Raw genomic sequence first — 21,130 nt, 5'->3', positions numbered from 1 at the left:
ATGCCTAATGTCGCATGAAAATATGGTAAATTTAAAGGATGTTTTTTAAACGTTTACCCTTACAGACGCATGTTTCTTGATCGATAAGCGTGCGAAAGGTTGCAGCAATTAGTCCAAGTGACCAATTAAAAGGGTTTTAGTTATCAAAGCTGCCTTTATTAAATCCGCGTTACAATCCAGACCACCTATTTCATCCAGATTTTTTCGATAGATGTTTTTCTTCTGTTGATAAACTGTTAAAAGCGTTGTTGATCTTAACGATGACCAAGTCATTTTCAAATATTTCTAAAGCGATGGCATCACAAAAATATGTTTTTAGAATTCTTGATCTGAAAGGCATTACAGGGTATAATATCATAAAACGCTCCCTAAAATGTGAAAAACAGTCAAATTTGTTGCAAATTGGCTGGGGTATGGCCAGACGAGCACAGTACGAGACTGAAGAGACTGTCTAAGGATAGAGTTGTTGATCAGCCGAGTGGCTTATGTCATCAAGGCTCCCTGGCCAATAACACAATGTCCACTTCTCCGACATGAACAAAAATGGAAATTGAAGTACGATTTCCCTTGCTCTGAGAAAATTAAGAAAATCCACAACAGCTCTACCTACAGAATTAAGCTCATTCATTTAACTGCTGTGACAAAAACAGCTTTTGAGATAAACTGAATGGTGCCTAAAATGCTAAAATTGTTTTTGAGAACAGCTGAAAAAAACTGGACAGGATCAAAATCAGAGCTTGATTTCGATTGGACACAAGCGTAATTACAACTGTGAAAGCAAAATGTGTGACAAGCAAATATGATACGATTAACTGATGAAGTGAAAAAACTGCTTGAAACGATATATATTCTGCATTAATTAGCCTGTTCGCTGAAAGAAACAAGCTTTTTGAGACAAATGTAGCGAGGTGCGACAGTTTGAAGGAGTAGGCGTGAGAAAAGCACCAAAAACTAAAGGGCAAAAATTCATCTGAAAGAGAAATTCGTCAAGCTTTTCCGTAATAAACAGACACATATGTTGACTAAACTCAAATAGTTACAAGAAAAACAACTCTTTGGAAATAGAAAGCTTCTGTGGTGAAGAAACATGTCAGAGACCTTTTGTAGAACCCAGAAACCAAATGAATGAAAAGCAGCGGTTGCGAGAGATTTGCGATGTAAGAGGTTAACGGTGTATCCGATACAGCAATCTATCAAGCAGGTCTGGCGTAGGGTCGGCACGATGCACTTAAGGCGTTGCTTTCTAGCAAGTGCTCATAGAAAGCCCTCCATTTCTCTCATAAACATAGAATATACATCGTCTTTAGTAGGTTCTTCCGCAACATTTCCCGTGGGTTCTCCCTCGCTTACTTCTGTTGACGCAGTCATCTGCATGATTGATGCTTTCTTTGGCTTTTGAACTTTTTCCGTTCTTCTTACCCTCAGAGCAGTTGGGACAAGTTTGGTAACTTCTGCACGAATATTCCGAATTTGAGGTTTGGCGCTGATTGTCGTTCCGTCGCCTTAAAGGAAACACGAATAGCTTAAAATCTCCATAAAAAGATATCTGTATCATAAAATTGAGTAACATTTTAACAAGTTATATTTAGGTAACTTGTACCTTTATCATGTTAAGAAACCATTATTAAAACCACGCATACACGATTATAATTGTTCGTAGAATTTTCGTGGCCCTCCGGCAGCCTCCTCAACAAGAGTTAAAAAAACACTAAGAGGCTGCCGGAGGGCTGCGAAATTCTCAGAACAAATTATTATCGTGTACGTGTGCTTTTAATTATGGTTTCTAAACATAATAAAGGTACAAGTTACCTAAATATAACCTGTCGTATAACACACACTCTCTAATCAAATCACTCGCCCAGAATACCAGTGACCGAAACATTTTAACAATACAATCATATATCCTTCGATCCTTATTGTCCACTCTTTCCATACTTATAGTAAATTTTTATTATATTCTACCACTTACTGAAGATGACTCTAGCTAGAGTCGAAACGTCTTAATAACTGGTCATGTCTCTCTGACTGACTTATGCTTCATAGTTTTATCTGGCTTGATTTTGAAAGAAAGATGGACATTTTTAAGAGTAAGAAATTGAGCACGGATTAACCGTGAAACGTAAGCATCAAGATGGGTTAAGAAGCTTTGCCGTACTGATTTTGTCGTACTAATTTTGCCTTACTGGTAATGTCGAATTTGGAGTACAGCTGGTTGCAAGGTTGCAATGATTTATGTCGAGACATAAAGATGTCTCTTTTTTCACCGTGCTGGCTATTCTGTTTACAATCACATAAATAATTGGAATATTTCTGTTCTATAGACCAAAGTGTTTACTGCTCTGCCTAAACGGTATCAAGCACTATATGACCGACCATTTACAGCAGTTTCAATTCATAAGTAGGCATGCAGTTACTCAAGTTTAAAGTTAACAGAAACACACTTAGGTTCACACATTGATGTGATTACAAAATACTTAGAAACGGCTAAGAAGGGACCAGTATCCAGTTGCATTTTCGAACCAGTTTCCAAACAACATCTCTGAGAAGAAGGACATTTAAAACCAGCACAAAAGCCTGTTACGTGATGGCATTGCCAAGGCCGGCATGCTATGCATTGTGGGCTTTAAAATTACGCGCCTCCAGTTTGCTTTAGATTTCTATGAATATAAACTTATTCAATTCACTTACCTTAGCTTGTTTTGGTAGAACTCACAAAGAAACCGAAGGTGGGAAAGTAAAAATCCCACAATGCATAGCATACAAACGCCAAATGACGTCATTACACATACAACCTATCACTAAGATTCCTAATAAAGCATTTTTTCATTATCAGTCTTTGTATGTGCAGCTTTTAAGAATATAATGGAATGTTGCAATCAATTAAGTACCACCTAGAAAAGGTTGATAAAAAGCCAACGTTTAAATCTAACATGCGTCAACAGCTGCAACAAATATTCAGTCCATGGATGTTATTTAGATGTAAGCTTTAGGTAACATACCTTCTTCCAACTGTTTGCTGATTTCTGGAGGTTTGCTAAGCACAGCAGAATATGGCATCGGAGGAGGAATAAAGCCTGGGGGAGGTGGACGCATGCCCATTGGGGGAGGCATTCCTAAAGAAATAGAGATATAATGGGTTGAAAGAACTTTCAAATACTGCAAAATTTCTTAAAAAAGTATCAGAAGAGACTTTGTACAAATCTCAGCCAGTGTTCGATTCTCCTTCTCACTTAACGTCTTAATGTTTTCCAGCTATAAGAGAACCTTACTTTAATGCTCCCGAGGGTGGTCAAATTTCAAACATCTTTAACAGAATGATTCATAGGAACGTCTTTGATGGATCACTTGTAAAAAAACTAACAATGAAATCTGACAGCAAATATGTACTAAGCAATTTCCATTCATATATTAAAGGATTTTATGAAGAACTGTTAAGGAACAACAGAAAAAGTATATACCTGGCATCAAAGGCTGCGGAGGAGGAATCATACCAGGAGGAAGTCGCGGAGGAGGAACACCAGGCGGTGGGCCTATGAGGAACAAATGCATACAAAGTACAGTTGGACGCGATAGCAGCTTGATGTCTTTAAGTCTTGTTCGAACCAAAAAACAACTCGGAAAACAGGTAACAAAGCTCAAAATAGATTGAGGTTACCAGAGGGAATGTTAAATTAAGCTAATTGAGAGGATCGGAGGGTACAGGCAGTGGCGTTACAGATGCATCTGGGGGCTGAAGGGCAAAATAAGACGGGGCTCCTATTTACGAGCAGCAGGAAAGAAAAGCATGTCAAACACAATAACAAGATGTGTAAAAGATAATTTTTTTCTCGTTATATAGGTGATGCTGAGTTATAAAAGCTTCAGTTGAAAAACTTTAAAAGTTTTTGAATATGCGTTGAAATCGAGCGAAGTTTTCAAAATGTGGATGTGAATACAATTTGGGGGCTCCTTTTGGTCGGGTAGGCAATAAAAGAGAGTTCAGGGACAAGTAGTTTCTCGCAAAAAAAAACAAAAAACAAAAAGCAATTAAATGTAGCCAAAAAGAATGCTAATACGAAAAAAAACATCGAAATTAACTTCAAACGAATAGAGTAAGTAATGACGAACTCAAGAATCGAAGGATTGAAATTCACTTCGGGTTGCTACAAAAGACCAATGATTCGTGTGCATTAATTTAGATAATATCTATGAAAAAGAAAAATTGCTCATACCAGGTGGTCTTCCGGGTGGGGGTCCCGGCGGCATAACTCGTCCGGGCATGTTACCCAATGGAGGCCGGGGAAAGAGGTCCACACCTGGACCAGCTGAAACCCGGGGTCTTTCATCTTCTGTCTGCATCTGAAAAACAACCAGTAACCTATATTTGACTATAAAAATGTTTTCGCTTCCTCTGGTTTACTTGTTTAACTTAGCTTCCCACAGACAAAACTATGGTGAATAGACAGTTTTACGTTGTAACTCGTGGTGTCATTCCTAATACAGCCATCTCACAACTTAATACCAGAGATTGATTTTTAATCTCATATATATGTCTACGTCATCATGCGAAACCTAACGGAGACTGCTTGAACAAGACGTTTCTCGCTATACTACACTATACAGTAGTGAATGCATCGCCTCTCGTTTTATATCCTGAAGTGACGTCACCAAAACATATTCAATAAACCAACTTACGTTATCATTGCTAGCGAGCTGGCGTAGTTTTTGCTGAACACTTTTTGCCCGACTGCTACTGCTGCTGTTTCCAACGTCCTCGTCTTCTGCCGTTGCAAAGTGCACTGATCGTTTGTTCCTAGACCATTTTCCTACCGAAAGCAGTAGATTATTGTATACCTTTTAAAACCACAAAAAACTAGCAGGATCTGAGTATATATCTCATTATGCCGTTTCTCAAAGGATACAGCTACTGAAATTCCACTTGTTATTTAAAAGACATTCTGCTGGCGCCGTTAAAGACATCCCTATATACAATTAGGGCTTAATGGCTAAATGGTTAGGACCCTGGTCTTCTGAAGCATGACTCCGGTTACCCTGGGTGCCAGGGTCTCTATAATTCAATCTCGCTACGGAGACAATACCTTATCCCCAGTTTCTTGAGGCTCTAGTACCGAGGGTAGAGTCCCGTCAGGACTAAGGATTTGACGCTGCTCTATTGTAAATGCATCCGCTTCAGCTCACAATATGATTACGATGTGCACTCAACTTACCGAGGGCCAACATTTCAATGCGCACTTATAGAAATAGTATGGAATCAACAAACTCAAGCGACCGAACGTAACTACATCAGAAAGGGCACCAGTTACCTTCAGGATGCGTATCATCTTTATCAGGGTCGAATGCCATTTCAAGTGCAGCATCCCTTTCGTCATCAATGCTGTCATTGCTTGACAGATCATCGTCATCATCATCATCATCACTACTCTCATCATGATCATCATCATCCTGCAGCTCAAAATCTTCATCAAAACGTGGGGGCGAGCCAGGAGGGGGTCCTGGTGGAACAAGGCCGGGGGGCAATCCTGGAATAATAGGCATATGTGATCCGCTAGGTAATCCAGGCGGTGGACCTGGAGGTAACATTCTGTGAAAGAATAGAAAATCATCGTAAAGATCTTAAGGTCAGCTGATTGATCAAGATCCTTGTTAAAAATTATACTAAAGCAAACGAATTTTATGTTAGATAAGAGCACTACCAATATAAAAACATAACAAAATATAAAAGATAAGTACACAATATGGCACCATTTAAAAGAGTTTTTAATTTCTTTTTGTTTGAAATGAAACAGATAAATTAAAAAGATGGTTTTTTGGAATAAAATCTTGAAAAGTTCACCTCCCTTAGGAATCTCCAAATTGAAAAAAAGCCCAAGATTGCACGGCAGAATACATTTGCATGCAAAGGCTGGAGTATTAAAAATGGATAATGGAACTATGGGACATTTCAATAAAAATATGTTGGGTACAGTAAACTAACTTACCCTCGTTGCGCTCCCGGTATAGGTAAAGGTATATCAGCAGGCTTAATGGGGCCTACGAAAAAATAAAAATAGTTGCAACAAGTCTCGGAGAAAAATACCGTATTTAATCGACAGAACATCCCTGGACTATGCACAGTCTTAATAATTGATTGTGCAATGGGAACCTTCCGAAACGGGGACTAGCCTTATGAGACCGTCTTCTCTTATTTCTGGTTGTCATCTGCCAGCTCAATAAAGAAGTATGGCATAATTTTGTACCAAGTAACGAAAATTGTAAACACTTTATCCAAACAAATCGACAATACAAAAGTTGTCATAAAAATCAATCAATATATATATAAATAGAAATGTTTTAACAGGACGAAGGGTTCTCAAATAGCGCTATTGCCATAGCAAGGGTGGGGCAATACTTTCCAAGAAAATGGTTGCGTAACAAAATGATCATTTTTCTGTTAGATACAGCGCATGCTCATTTGTTGTCACATAAAGTACTCTGCCTTTATGTCAAATGTGGAGGCCTATTCACATCACATCCCATCTTAAACGGAGATTTTGCAGCGCTGCCTGCAATCACGTTCCCGAGCAAGCTATCTTTTTAAAAAAAGGCTCTTGTAGGCACATGTAGTTTCAGTTCAAACACTTGCTCCAGATTTTCCACGAAGCTGTAAAGCGCCATTTTAATGCATTTTGCTCCCAAGCAGAGATAACCCCTGCAGCACACTGTTGTGCCTGTTTGGGTCAAATTTCGACAGTCATCTAAGTGTCAAGAATTGTTAGCTAACAGATTCTATTATCATATTTCAGAAACAGATTAAGTTCATCAGACCTGGCTGAGGTAGAGGGATCTCAGGTAAACGTATAGACGAGACATCTGTGAGTAATCTGTTTTGCTCTTCTTCTTCTGCCTGAAATCGAGCATCACGTAATTGTTTAATCAAATGATTGTTTAATCAAATAATTGTAAAGCAAATAACAGAATCATCAAATAACTGTACAATCATGACATCGTTTAATCAGATCACTTTCTCATCAAATAGATGTAACACTGATTCATTGAATCATAAAATAACTTCATCATCGAATTACTGCATCGTCGAATGATTGTTGAATCAAATAACAGAATCATCAAATAACTGTACAATCAAGACATCGTTTAATCAAATCACTTTCTCAACAAATAAATGTAACACTGATTCATTGAATCATAAAATAATTTCATCACCGAAAATGACTGCATCGTCAAATGAAAGTTTAATCAAATAACAGAATCATCAAATAATTTTTGAATCACATCACCCAACAAGCTAATTTCCTCATTGAAAATGGAATGGCTCAATTACAAGAAAAGAGGACCAGGTGATAGAATATGACGAATATGACCCTTTGTGTAAACTATGTCAAAATCTTGAACTAAATTGATATAGACATTCCAATCTGAATCAACAAATATACTATTAATTTTTCCCTGCAAGATAAGTGCTTTTCTAAAGAATAGCAGAATGACCTGTATCACTATAATTGGTTAATTAAAGCGATACAGATTTCTAGGCGCTATGAACTGACGGTCGAAAGTATTGCGAGAAATGCGACCGAACCGCGCAATCAGCAGTCAAGTCAAAAAATCTGCACTTTTGCTTTAGGCTTTCTGCAATAGAAACCCCTCCCATCGATAACAAATAGTTTTAAAACAATTCATTCACTAGTATAAAAATATTCAAACTATCTTCGTACCTCTTTTAATCTCTTTGACTCTGCAAAAGACAAAATGATTACATCACTAGGTTTATTTACAGTATCAAGCATTGCTTTTTGGCTTCTTCTAGTTTTTACAGCAAATTTCATTGGAGTATTTTAAGTATGCAAACTTAGGGGGAAAATGTTTTATGGTCTTTCTTTGCTTGTAGAGCAATCTCGAAAACGTGGAAATAGCAAGGATAATGAATTCTTTAAAGGGTGAAGTAAATCCCCTATCCCTCTTGAAACAATGTTGAATAGCAACAGTTTCAAAGCTTAAAATTCAACCAATGCAACTTCATCAGCTTTTCAGCTAGGATAGGTAATAGGCTTTTTAACCAACATTTTTTGGGGAGAGGGGGGATATTTCTGTATCTTACGGCCGGAAACTTTAAATTCGTCACAATCTTTCATTGACTGCAGGTTGTTCAAAGGACTTTTGGCAAGGATTGTAACTCTTCAACGCACGGAGCACTCGATAGAAACCTCAGCTTTAGACAAGGCTTGCATCGTCCAGATTCAGTCTGAATTGGAAATATGACTAGTCTCTGTAACTATTCAAAAATTTACTAACATTTGTTGGGGAAATGGAAACAAACCTGTTGCATAAACAAAAAGAAATGGAAAATAAACAGCAAAGAAAGAGTATGGTGTACTTCGAGGACATTGGCTAGCATAATAGTTCATGGACCACTGCGAAGGAGCGCAAGCAAGAAATTGAAAACTTACGATATGCGAAATAACTTTTTTGTCTTTCACGTTCATAATCGGCTTGAACCCTGCGAAGATTAAGTCTACATTAAAAAGCTGTTGTAGGGAAGACACAAATGGATTAAAAGAGATAGTAACAATGAAGAAACAGAAACGGTGGAAGTTAAAATAGCAAAAGGTTAAAAAGGTAACTGGCATGCATCTAAATTTACAAGCAAATTTTGGGTGTGTTGCAAAACTAGCTAGGTGTGAAACTACTGCACTGAAAATTAAGTGTGGTGCACCATCGGTGTGATAAAACTTTGGTGTGGCACAAAACAAATGCATGTTTGATGGGTGTAAAGAAAAGTTTGCATTGGAAAAATTTGCTTTTTAAAAAATAGGAGACGAATGCTTGGTACAGTTGTATATGATGTATGTGGTGTTGTAAATGTTGATGTAGTGAGAAATGGCATACAGAAAAATTTTTCTTCATGCAAATTGTGTGTGGAAAACACAAGCGTCGTTATCAATCAGAGATAAATGTTGATAAATGGAAAATAATTAACCACAACTTAGATTATACTCAAGATGACATCAGTGCTATTATTATTCACAATGACGTCATTTTTAAAGCTTCAAGGAACATTACACAGGACACCCTCCTACCAATTGCACTATACGATGCAGATGCAGCCTGAGTACGAGAGCCTGATTTCATAAGTACTTGTAGACTACAAATAGGCCTCTTAAAGCATTTTGATATTTGTATTATCACTACCAAGGATCCGCGCTAGATTTTTAAAACACTGAGAAGCTATGCTTATCGAGCAGTGTCCCGGTTCTTCCTTTCAATGGGACAACTTCTAATGATTCCCATGCGCCTGAAATTATACAGAGCTGATGACTCTAAAGAAACTGACGATGAGGATGCTTCCTACATTCTGCTTCTTTCTAAAGTGTTGTTGTTTTTATGATCTTATTTAATGTGCAGAAAAGACAGAGCCAGAGACGATGTCGTGTGACCGTTGCGTCTTGGTGAATTCACTTACCGTGCTTTGCAAAAGAGGAAGACACAGAAAAAATTGGGGGCGCTACAGATGTGTTTTTGTTGTGTTACTGTGGATACGAACACAATGGGAGGTTTAAATGACGGTCATACAGTTGTGGGAAATAATTACAAATTGACAATTGTAACTACAACTCCCCTAATTCTAAATGAAAGTTTGGTCATGGCAGGGACTCGAACCATAGACCTTCGATCTTTAGTCCGTGATCCTAACCAATGAGCCATCCACACACCTCAGTCCCCTAATAAATTAGTATCTCGCCTTCATTTCAATCGAGGCTCTTTTTCTACCGATGAGCAATAATTACAAATACCAGAAGTGTAGATATTAGAAGTGCAAAAATCAACCTAAGGTAAAAAAAGTGAATAAGAATACAAGCCTTGAAGCTCAACAATGATTACACACCAGACAACTTTCAAGGAACTTAAAATACTTCAAGATTCTCATTCGATACGGACAAACTTAGGCTAACTGAAAAATACAGGTTCTTATATTGGTGATTTTTCTGTACTCCACCTGCCTCAGTGAAAACGGTCCTTGGCAGCGTTAGAAGCTTTGCCAAAGCAATGAAGAGTAAACCAACTAGTTGCTCGCCAATAGTTGCTTGGGAATTACGGACTGCTAAAGAAACGTGGGATTTTTCTATTTTGCAAAAACTCGTGGAAAATATTTAACATTTAAGCAGCATGTTGCGTTAATTACTCAATCAAGCCAACATGGTCTCACAGATTTAGCTTCGTGATCACAAAAGGCGAGGGACAGTATAGACACGAGGAACGTTCGAATGAAAAAACAACACTATTTGATAAGAATAAAGTTAATCAGAAATGTAGCTCTATTGCCGAAAATCTGAAAGAACGTTTTTGATGTGCGATGATTCTGAAAAGATGATGATCAAAATGTTAGCATTTTTGGCATTACAAGAACAAAATACCGCGGACAAAACAAGCTGCACTGCAAAGAGTATGTTTGACGGTGGCAATTTCTGTTACAGACATTTTTGTTCCCACGAATCCGAAAGAAATTTAGCAAAATTCACAGAAAAACAGAGAAGGACAGAAGTGCGATTAACATTGCAAAAGAAAAAACCGAGCTGTGGTGTCTGTCTGGGCCTGTCTTGAAAAACCGAGCTGCGTTTCAAACTGGCAGCAATGTGAAAGATGTGGGGGGTCTTGTGAGCAGCACGGTTATAAATCTTTGAATGGCTAAATTATTTAAATGTTCGTTAAAATAAGGCCTTTTTACAAATTTTGTCAAAAACTGCATGGCTTTCGAAATATATAGGGTCTTTGTGTTCATAAGTCGGATTCATATCATCCTCTCTGTACCTTGTCGCATGTCATTATCCTCGAGGTTTCACTGGTTTTACTGATGCCACTGTTTTTGCTTTTAGGCTTCATATCTCTGGTGTGATAGCCTTATTTATCTTTTTACCTAGTATCTCAATCATTATATTCAACGGAAGAAAAACATCTAATAATATTAACATGATGAAACTTGTAACTGAATTGCTTCTCTAAATTCTTAAACAAATGGAAACTTGAAAAGACCACTTTTTCAGATGTGCCTACAGACGTAATTTGATCGGTTTTCCTGCGAGGTTTGTTTTACAGAAAAAATTCTTGAACTTCACTATTTGAAGAAAATGTGAAGAAAATGAGTTTTTAACACTAATATTATTCGGGTGCTGGTTAAAACGTGAAATATTGACCTAAATCTAACTTCAAGGTGCGTTTTTGTCTGATTTTTAAACTCTCATTGGCCAGTGAGTTAAACAATTTTATATCTTACGCATTATATATGCAAAAAATCTTGCAGGCACCTTTTGTAAAACAGTTTGTGCTCGCAGGCATAAAAATTATCGACACGAATTGCATCAGCTTCTAAAAGGTGACGGCAGTGGATAAGCAACGAGTGCAAAAATAATCATACAAATTCGTGAAAAAATAAGTGGATTCGATCAAAGAAATTGCTGATTTTCCCTTTGTTGAATCTAGCTTTCTTACGTCAGACACACAAGAATCCATAGCGACATGTAAATATATTTGGATTAATGTTTAATGGTGAGTTTATTTCAATAATTACGCAGAGGTTAAAAAGCCTCACTAGTGTTTCAACAGTGTGAGATTTTCACACACCCCCTAACAATGGGGACAGTTTTGAATCGTGGGAAACGTTCGACCGAGTACAACATTTGCTATATAATTTTTCACAAATGGATCAAAGTCCCGATTTTTTTAAAAAAAATAAAGTTTGTCCTTAGCACGTTTTACACTTTTTTCTGGGTGGCAATAAAAACTAGCAAAATGGGCCTAACTCTAGCACGTTTGTTGCGAAATTCTTGAACACCGATTGGTCGATGGAGAAACATGGTAGAAAGAAGTTAAATATCAAATCAGGGATATTGAACTTTTGCTCTCGTGAAACAGATAAGACTTGACCGTGAAACCGTTTTCAATAAACAAGAAATGGTTTCTTAGCAATAAGATTAACTATACCAATTGTATGAGAAGAATGCTGAAATTTATCTTGATAAGTCTTTTTTTCCAATTTCGAAAATAACATAGCATGCAGCATGCAATGTTATGTTTCCACTTTTCAGTGATATCTTCGGTTTGGCTCTATAACTAAATACAGTATCTGCATTTACACTGTTTCACAAAAGAAGGTTTCATGATGATAAGTATTTAGGCCATATCAATACACTTACTTTTTTATCTCGACAAACTTTTCTTTATCTTGTTTTTCCTTGAGTAAAAACAATGGAACTATAAAGTAGCTATGTAGATGATTCAACTACAAAATAGATTGTAAATAAACGCATAATATGGACGAATTCTAGAAAATAAACGCTACTTCAGTGAGACTGTTTTATCATTTTGCTAAAAGAATCCATCTCTAAGGAATATTTCGAAAGAAACATATATTATAAATCTGTGAAAAGATAAGAAAAAAAAATTCAGATTAAAGTCATTTGAATTTAGATAACAAATGATACTCACATAAAGACTGAGGACTCTGTCCAATGTTTCTTTTAATTTTTTCTTCTTTTCTTTTAAAGCTTTATCAGTAGGAAGAGGTGTGGATGCTGATTCTAATTCTGAAAGATGAAATGATAATAAAATGTAGATTACGTTTTTTAAGGATATAAAATTTGAAGCAGCTGCTTTTTAAAACTCCTTCCGTTGTTGAATGCATGTTAACGTTTTTCAATGTGGAGAATGTTAACGATTTAAAAGATTTTATTCACTCATTTTCGCCTTCTGTTTTGAAACCATTGACCAACCTTTTTGGTCAATTTCTGCCTGTTTCAACCTAAAATGTACTCCGTTGTCATGAATAAAATGAGAGAGGGGTGAGTAACTGAAAGAATCATAGCAAATTTTATTGAATTAGGGGTTTTAAATTCTGGAGGCTCTGTAGTTTCCATCACTGATTCAGTTACTTCTTAAAGTGCATATGACACGAAAATTTTTATTCGCCTCTAAGACGTAATCGAGTATGCTGATCATGAAAATCACCATAAAATTTTCGAAAAACAAACACTTTTGTAATTACAGCTGTTTCAAGGTCGATTTTTTGCTTCAAATTCTGTCACAAGGGATTGGGTCGAGTTTGACAGGAAGTGACGTAAAGTCGTTGTGTCTTGTAAAGATGTAAAGATGGGATTTGTCTTGGTCTGTGATTGACAGAAATGTGACTTGAAAACCTTGCTAAAATTGGATTCAGAGCAAGGAAAACATGGCGTTCACAAGATCAACTAATGAAAAATTTGCAAGCAAAACATAATTGTTGGGGAGATTATGAGTGCAAAGGTCCAGCATCTGTTCGAAGGTATGTTGGCTTTCAAAGATTTGCATCACTTGCTTTGTACGTGCACAGTTTAAAGCAACAATATTACGCCTAATGTATTTTATGGTAGGAGCATTTGGGGTGCTTATTAGAATAAGCAATGCTCGAATCAAGACGATGAAAATTTAGAGACAAAGGTGTCATGAGAAGAGGGAGAAAAGCGGTTATGTACATCGAAAGTTTGAATTGAATACTGTTCAACGCATTGAGATGCGAATTTTGTCAACAAATCTTCAACCTAATGCGCATGTGCATACGATGGACTGTAATTTTTCTTGTTAAGTATATGCAAAAAGTACAACATTAATGGCGACTCCAAAGTTTGCGTGATTGACAAGTGTGAAATTTTGAACTTGAAAAGCATTTTGGTCAATTCATTACTCATAACGTGTCAAAACACCGCACTGCGATGAAATCACATGATTTGAAACACATTGCGTTTCACAATGTTACACTTTTGCATAAGGTACCAAAACGCATATTACACTGGCAAAGTCGGTTAATATGGTAAAATATTTCATCGTTTACGTCTAGGTGGCATCCCGGTAGTGCTCAATCGAGATCTCGGCTAGCCGGGAAATGTTTTCACGTGTGAACGCTTTGCTATTTTGTGTAGTAAAGCGGTTACAATGCGTATATTGCGGCTTGGCGGTATTCCCGCTTTACCGGGAAAATGCCATGTGAACTACTCCATGTAAAAAGGCACTTAGCATGCACAACTTATGTTGGTTCTTGTTAATACTAGTTATAATATAAATAAGGAAAACACTTAAAGAACAAAAACCTAAAGAACCAAAACCTAAAACTAAAAATAAGCGAAACAGAGAGACGAAGACGATGTTCACGAGCCGTTCACTCAGCTATGAGAAGATATTGATGAATAGCATCTGGTCATGTCGAAGCCCCTTCCACCTTGATAATTATGAAGATTTGGTACACGATATTGAAAAGCCACTTTTTGCCCAAATACTAAATATCTTCCTAAATCTAAGATTGTCCCAAAATTTGAAAATAGCACGTGCAACGCCAAAGTGCAGAATACATGACAATTTCAATTCTATCAGCGACTTACTGAACTTTAGGGATGTTAAGCAGGTGGACTAGAAATAAGCTTAACAATCTCAATTTTAAATGTCATCGATTCTTGACAAAGTAACTTTGATTAGCGTCCTCTAAATACGCATGTCCTATTTGCTGATCAAAAAAGGCTTTCGATGCAGTCAGTCACGATGTATAAATCATTAGGGACTTATGACACTGGGAAAAACTCCTTGTGAACAGAGACATGTGATTTCCAAGTAGAACATCGATACCAGTTCGATGCAAACACACAAGGTGCCAACAAAATGTCATCAGTTAGCATGATGCAAAGTGTTTCTTCTAATTTTTTGAAATGTCAACATAACAGCTTCTCTAACATCAGGTAGTCTCCAGATATAAAGAATCGGATTGACAGCACTGTTAAGATATATGAAGATCTCCGTGCACATCCCTGATATGACAACCTTATCAAAGTCCCTTCCGATGATAGACAGGACCAAAATCATGATGAATCTCGGGCACATAGATATGAAAAACGCCAAAGTGACAAGAGCTGAAATTGTGGTCTTCTTTTTGACTGCAATATATGATGTTGGCTGAGTAAAAGTTTTTGTGATAGATGAAACTCCGTTTCCAATCACTTTTCTAGCATTCTTTTTCAATTTCTGGATAACTTTGAAATAACAAACGCCGACAACTCCAAGCAATATGACCATTATGAAGGAGACAATCAACATGAAAATTTTGAAACCAAGTAATCTTGAGAACGGCAACGGCAGAAAGAAGAGCCACACAACCCATAAACCAAGTAGCAATCTCATTTTCTTGCGATGGTACGATTGTCTCCTGTACATAACACAGCGATTGGTGGCGACATATCGATCAATACTTATTGTGCAAACGCCAAATCCAGACCAACCACATAGGAGGTAGGCAAAGAAGGAATGGGCCATTTGAAACTTGCATGAATGTATATTGTGTAAGGCATTGATACGATTGACAAGCCAAAGTGGAATAACTACTGTCCCAACAAGAACATCAGTGATCGCGAGCAACGTCAGCAGTTGGTTCGTTTTGGTACGAAGTTCCTTGTCTTTGAATATTACAAAAATCACCAACGAATTCGACATGACAGAAACAATACCGATTATTATATTGGAAACTAAGGTTGCAAATAAAACATATCTTGATAAATCGGTTGCCTTATATTCGATAAACTGCAACCCGTAGCAAACAAGTGTTACACCCGAAAGATTTGTGCCGTTTGATCCCATTTTGATTACCTGGTGAAAATCGCAAGAGTTCTACTTTTGCAAGACCACTCACAACACACGACAATCCTCGTATGTATCCAGTTACTTAGTGTTCAGATAAACATCTGTTCTGCTGTTAAAGGAACAGCTCGCATGACCCACCACCTGCAAACAATAACCTTTTTACCGCATAACTCCACCTGTAGCTGAAGTGCTACATCTTGCCGACGCTGTCCTCAAGGAGGTTTACTAACGAAACAAAGCTCACGGCAGTTCCCAAAATTCTTGTACAATGCTTCCAATGAATATAAAAAGAAATCACCAGAAGAGGTCTTGCCAGCGGATAGCTTGTGAGGTTCTGGAGCCCGAGGAGAGTGCGGCAAAGGAAAAATGAAAGGCACCCATTGGCATAGAAAGACCAACAACGATTTTTTCTGAGTTCTATACAACCAAGGTTCGACTTTAGAGGATAGTTCTATTCACGGTCAAATCCCTGCGCATCTACGTTCAGGGGCGGATCCAGCAAAAAATCTGACTGAGTTCCAGGCCAAGGCTAGGGTCTTTCAGATAATGCATTTACAATTGTGCCTAAGACAACATTATTATTCATATTTATGCATTTTGGTACCATTGAGGAGGAGGGGTAGGTACAATTCACTCACTAAATCTAGATTATAGATATCTTTCCGACAGAAAACAGTGCCTCTGTGAAAATTTCTGCAACCCCCTCCCTTTCTCAATACCCTTTTGTTTGTTTTGGATGCCACAGCAAAGTTTTACCTTTTGTTTTGCTCGCAATTTATTGTTTTGCCTACGTAGACACTAGCCTATTTTTCAAAATATGGTGTTCTGTCTAACTTTTGGGATTTCAAGTAGCGATAGCTCTGCTGATCGAAGCGTCCTGGGAGCTTTTTTACTTATCAATATCTCCTTTAATAACTCCTCCTGGCCCACTATCGTTCATGCACTTAAATACCAGTAATGAAAGTTTGTACAAGAACATAATACCTCTGAACCAATAAATTTTTTGCAGAACTATGGAGATAAAGCATATGAAAGAAATGAGCTTTGCTTTGCTTTTCTCCACTGCGCTGCATTCACACCATTCAACATCCACCAATCCAGCACCACCATCTCACATTTCAAATCCATTCACTCGTTCGTTTCATTTACTCTGATGAAGCCCTGTTATTAGTATATTCTTTAAATTTAATTTATTTTGAAAATTTTATCTCGTGACATTGGATTCTCGTCGTCGTATCGCTTTGTTCCTGTATATCTTTCAAATGAGCTTTGCTGGTGAATTACTGCTGTTGGGTCTGGTTCTTAGATATTGGAACAAAAACACCAAATTACAGTGATTTTATGGTGAAAGAGCATGTGCTCGTCTGGCTATACCTCAGCCAATTTGCCACACGTTTGACTGTTTTCCCACATTTTAGGAAGTGTTTCATAATATTATACACAGTAATGCTTCTCAGAACAAGAATTCTAAAAACATATTTTTGTGATGCCATCGCTTTAGAAATCTTTGAAAATGACTTGGTCATCGTTAAAGGCAACAGAACTTTTAACAATTTATCAACCGAAGAAAAACATCCATCGAAAAATCTGAATGAAAAAGGTGGTCTGGATTGTAACAAGGATTTAATAAAGGCAGCTTTGATAACTGAAACCCTTTAAATTGGTCATTTGGACTAATTGCTGCAACCTTTCGCACGCTTATCGATCAAGAAACATGCGTCTGTAGGGGTAAAAGGTTTAAACAATATCATTGCTCTTGTTTCAGATAGCAGTACTGTTATCTGCTAGCGAGATATTAGGAGAGCCATTGAAAGACAACGTTCAAAACCCAATACAAAGCATGTTTTTACAAAAGTGTATCGTTACTTGCAATTTACCATATATTCATGTGATATTAAGCATAGAGCTCTCAGTATTTTTCATCATTTTGTAGGACACCTACATAGAAGCCATCATTTTCTACTCCTTTCTGAAGTCATATAGGGGGGACTGTTGGTCATGAATAAGTTTTGAAAACAAGGGCACATTGGAGGTTAGGCAGTCAGACGACAGGAAGGATCTTGAGAATTAAGTAAAAGGGATACTAAGAAAGCGCTATATCTCGTCAAAATTTGGCTTTTAATGTTTTGAACGTAGCTTACCTAGTGTTCTGCTAAGTACAGCAGTTCCTATTCCCACGATATCACGAGTAAATTAAAAAGAGAATGAAAACAACAGTTGCTTGGAAACGTAGGCAAGGTTGGAAATCTTAGGAAGGAACGCGCGCGCAACCGAAACAGCGAAAATCAAGGTCGTTCTTAGCAGATGTTAGAATCAGTGTGAGCAAAACTAGGGTTCTGTCACGTGACTCCTACCATTCTAACCAAGACCAAAAAATTTAGATGCGAAATCGCTCTAGAGGCATCGTTTCACTGCAAGTTTCAAAATTATTGAGATACGACGAAACAAAGACAAATACAGACGAAACAAAGACAAATACAAAACCTCTCTTCGTTCCCTTTTTTAAAAACTATCAAGACTTCCTCATGCTACATCTGTCAAAATCTCTTTTGTCATTAAAAACCTGGAAACTGTTTGCTGAAATGCCTACATGACCATTTTACATTCCTAAATGCTTAAAAAAGCCTCACATCAGGTACTTGTAAATAGCTTGCCTGGTACAAACCTTTAATAATTATTACATGTTATCTTAACAAAAGAATCGTATAATGACCGTAGCAGAGTATAAAAAAATGAAGTATATTAGGGATATAATAATAACGTTATAATCAAATTTTTGGCAGTACAAAATATAAAAATGGGGGCTTTTAAAATAGCAAATAGCTTACAACATACTTAAAGCTTTTTCGTCCGGCACTCCTAAGAGTATAAAACGTCAGAATAAGGGTCCAAAGGAACAATATGGAAAAATATACCCAGTTGTGGATCGAAATTGGCCAATCATAAAAATGTAAGAACGTGATTGGTATAGTTGTCAAATCAGTACCGCGTACCTACATGAAAATTACCACTGGCTTTTTCGTTTGTATGTAGATCGATTCCAAAACTGCTAGATGAAAAGATGACCAGGCTCGGCCAATTATCTGAAACATGTCGTCATTATAGAGTTTTGCACATTATTGGTTGTCTAAAAGGTGTTGACAGATGGCAGGGTCACCAGTTTTAACTGTGTTTTTAGACCTACAAGATCGAGGAGGCTGTTCTCTTTGATGGGCAGTTTTGTTTTTTTATGTTAGAAGGAACATGTTGTTTTATCCTATCCCCTAATCCCTCTTTGGGTTGCGAGTCCTACGTATCTAGAATCACATCCGCACGTAAATTTGGGTGGAAAGGCTCTCCTAGTACTGTAAACAATATGAGGATCGAAAGCAAAGAAACAATTTTGTGATGGCCTGTTTAATCTGACTTTCAAATCGAAAGGATGTGTTCCCAATCAATAGTAATTTAAGGTAAACTGGGCATTTTTGTCGACCAAATTTTGGACAGCCTTAAAATTTGCAATTTTATCCCTAGTATAAGAAGAAATGACATCTTCTGGATAGACGTTGTCCAGGAAAAACGTGTTTAGTTTGTCCAGTTTTGGGTGAAGTTTAGATTTCGAGAAGATCGTGAGTGCCCTGTGTACTAAAGTTTTAACGAGGTTGAGTTTGCGTTGTTTAGGGCAAAAAGAACTCCAGAGTATGTACCGATTGGTAAAGCTGTTGGCTTGCGATATACAACGGTGAGAAATCCAGTGTCAAACTTTTCAATCAAAATGTCTGGAAAAGGTAAGGAATCATTTTCTTCCTTTTCAAACGTAAACTGGAGGGCTGGGTGTAGGCCACTAAGGCATTTTAGCTACTATTTTGAAAATGGTATATGTGTTGTTCACATATCGAAAGTATACACATGGCTTTTGGTCGCAGTCAAACAAACGCTCTTTTCTGAGACTACTAAGGTCGAAACAACACATGAAAGATGTTTCGTTTTAATGCTAAACTTTTGCATGAACTCGGCAAACGTAAAAGACTCCTTAATGCAATGTTTTGAATGTTTTTGAAGAACAGGATCAAAAACTTCAGAAGGCAACTCCAGAAGGCCAGTTTGTGTTGTGCTGAGCCAATCATAGACAAGATGGGTCTAAGTGGAACATTATGCTTTGGTATTTTAAGGAAGCCATAAAAATGGGTCGTTTAGAGCACGTGGGTTTTATATCTTATCATAAATTTCTGCGATCAACATTTTTGAGTTGACCAGTTCTAACAGACAATTCTTTTGACCGGTCGTGTTCTTGCGGTTTACTGATAAAGATATCACTATATGAAAGAAATGTCTTCAGCTGGCACAAAGTAAACTTCTATAACACAATAATTTGAACTTATTGATCAAGACTTATTTACAATAAACGTCTACAGAAAATTAAATCTACAATATAGAATAATATGAATATCGGAAACAATATCTAAAGAACACGCAACTGAAATTCTTATCCGTCGAATCTATGGTGTTTTCCCTGGACATAACTGGAGAAGCAGACAATTTTAAAAAATTATCATTCATCCGCTAGGTACACTATTAAATGGCAAATATTTGAGAATATTGCGATAAAGAATGGAAGTTTGTCGATTAGACGTTGGTGCAGAAAACAAGACGATTCTGAGTTCAACCTCCGAGTTTCATGCTTAATGAGGCAACAGTTCGCCTTTGTCCAGTCTCATAATCCACGAACAGACACTTTGATTAAAATGTCTCTTTCTGACCAGCCTTCCTCACTCACTCAAGGATGAAAGCGTTGAAAAAGTGACACAACTGCTCTTCTGACATCAGGTAGCCTCCAGATATAGAGAATCGGATTGACAGCACTGTTGAGATATATGAAGATCTCCGTGCACATCCCTGATATGACAACCTTATCAAAGTCCCTTCCAATGATAGACAGGACCAAAATCATGATGAATCTCGGGCACATAGATATGAAAAACGCCAAAGTGACAAGAGCTGAAATTGTGGTCTTCTTTTTGACTGCAATATGTGATGTTTGCTGTGTAAAAGTTTTTGTTTTAGATGAAACTTCGTTTCCAATCACTTTTCGAGCATTATTCTTCAATTTCTGGATAACTTTGAAATAACAAACGCCGACAACTCCAAGAAACATGAAAATGACAGAAGAAACAATTAAATTGAAGACTTTGAAACCGATCAGTCTGGAAAACGGCAAGGAGAGAAATAACAGCCACATGGTCCATGAGAAAAAGAGAATTTTCGTTTTATTGCGATGATATGCCGGTCTTCTGTACATAACGGAGTGGTTGGTGGCGACAAATCGATCAATACTGATTGCGCAAACGCCAAATCCAGACCAACCACATAGGAGGTATGCAAAGAAGGAATGGGCCATTTGAAGCCCGCATGGATGTATATCGTGAAAGGCATTAATACGATTGACAAGCCAAAGTGGAATAACTACTGTCCCAACAAGAACATCAGTGATCGCGAGCAACGTCAGCAG

General features: G+C 37.3%; 2 protein-coding genes across 2 annotated transcripts in view; both read right to left on the bottom strand.

Annotated features, from left to right (window-relative positions):
* Positions 1-952: 952 nt before the first annotated feature.
* Positions 953-21,130, bottom strand: part of LOC135692166 (uncharacterized) — a 25,274-nt gene continuing 5,096 nt past the window's right edge. Inside the window, exons 4-15 of the mRNA XM_065210226.2 lie at positions 12,475-12,572; positions 12,183-12,220; positions 8,442-8,491; positions 7,710-7,729; positions 6,805-6,883; positions 5,979-6,030; positions 5,304-5,581; positions 4,675-4,805; positions 4,212-4,338; positions 3,459-3,530; positions 3,000-3,113; positions 953-1,502 (exon numbers count right to left, since the gene is read on the bottom strand). Of these exons, the coding sequence (XP_065066298.2) occupies positions 1,255-1,502; positions 3,000-3,113; positions 3,459-3,530; positions 4,212-4,338; positions 4,675-4,805; positions 5,304-5,581; positions 5,979-6,030; positions 6,805-6,883; positions 7,710-7,729; positions 8,442-8,491; positions 12,183-12,220; positions 12,475-12,572 (1,307 nt within the window). The 3' untranslated portion in view covers positions 953-1,254. The remainder of the gene's footprint in view (positions 1,503-2,999; positions 3,114-3,458; positions 3,531-4,211; positions 4,339-4,674; positions 4,806-5,303; positions 5,582-5,978; positions 6,031-6,804; positions 6,884-7,709; positions 7,730-8,441; positions 8,492-12,182; positions 12,221-12,474; positions 12,573-21,130) is intronic.
* LOC135691943 (trace amine-associated receptor 365-like) lies at positions 12,592-20,392 on the bottom strand. The gene has a single exon (XM_089111999.1). The coding sequence runs from the start codon at positions 15,637-15,639 to the stop codon at positions 14,677-14,679; it is 963 nt and encodes a 320-aa protein (XP_088968125.1). The 5' UTR covers positions 15,640-20,392; the 3' UTR covers positions 12,592-14,676.

The sequence above is a fragment of the Rhopilema esculentum genome, chromosome 13, assembly GCF_057945365.1.
Source record: "Rhopilema esculentum isolate cy_ngs chromosome 13, ASM5794536v1, whole genome shotgun sequence".
Taxonomy (NCBI): Eukaryota; Metazoa; Cnidaria; class Scyphozoa; order Rhizostomeae; family Rhizostomatidae; genus Rhopilema; species Rhopilema esculentum.
This window is presented reverse-complemented; position numbering and strand designations above follow the sequence as displayed.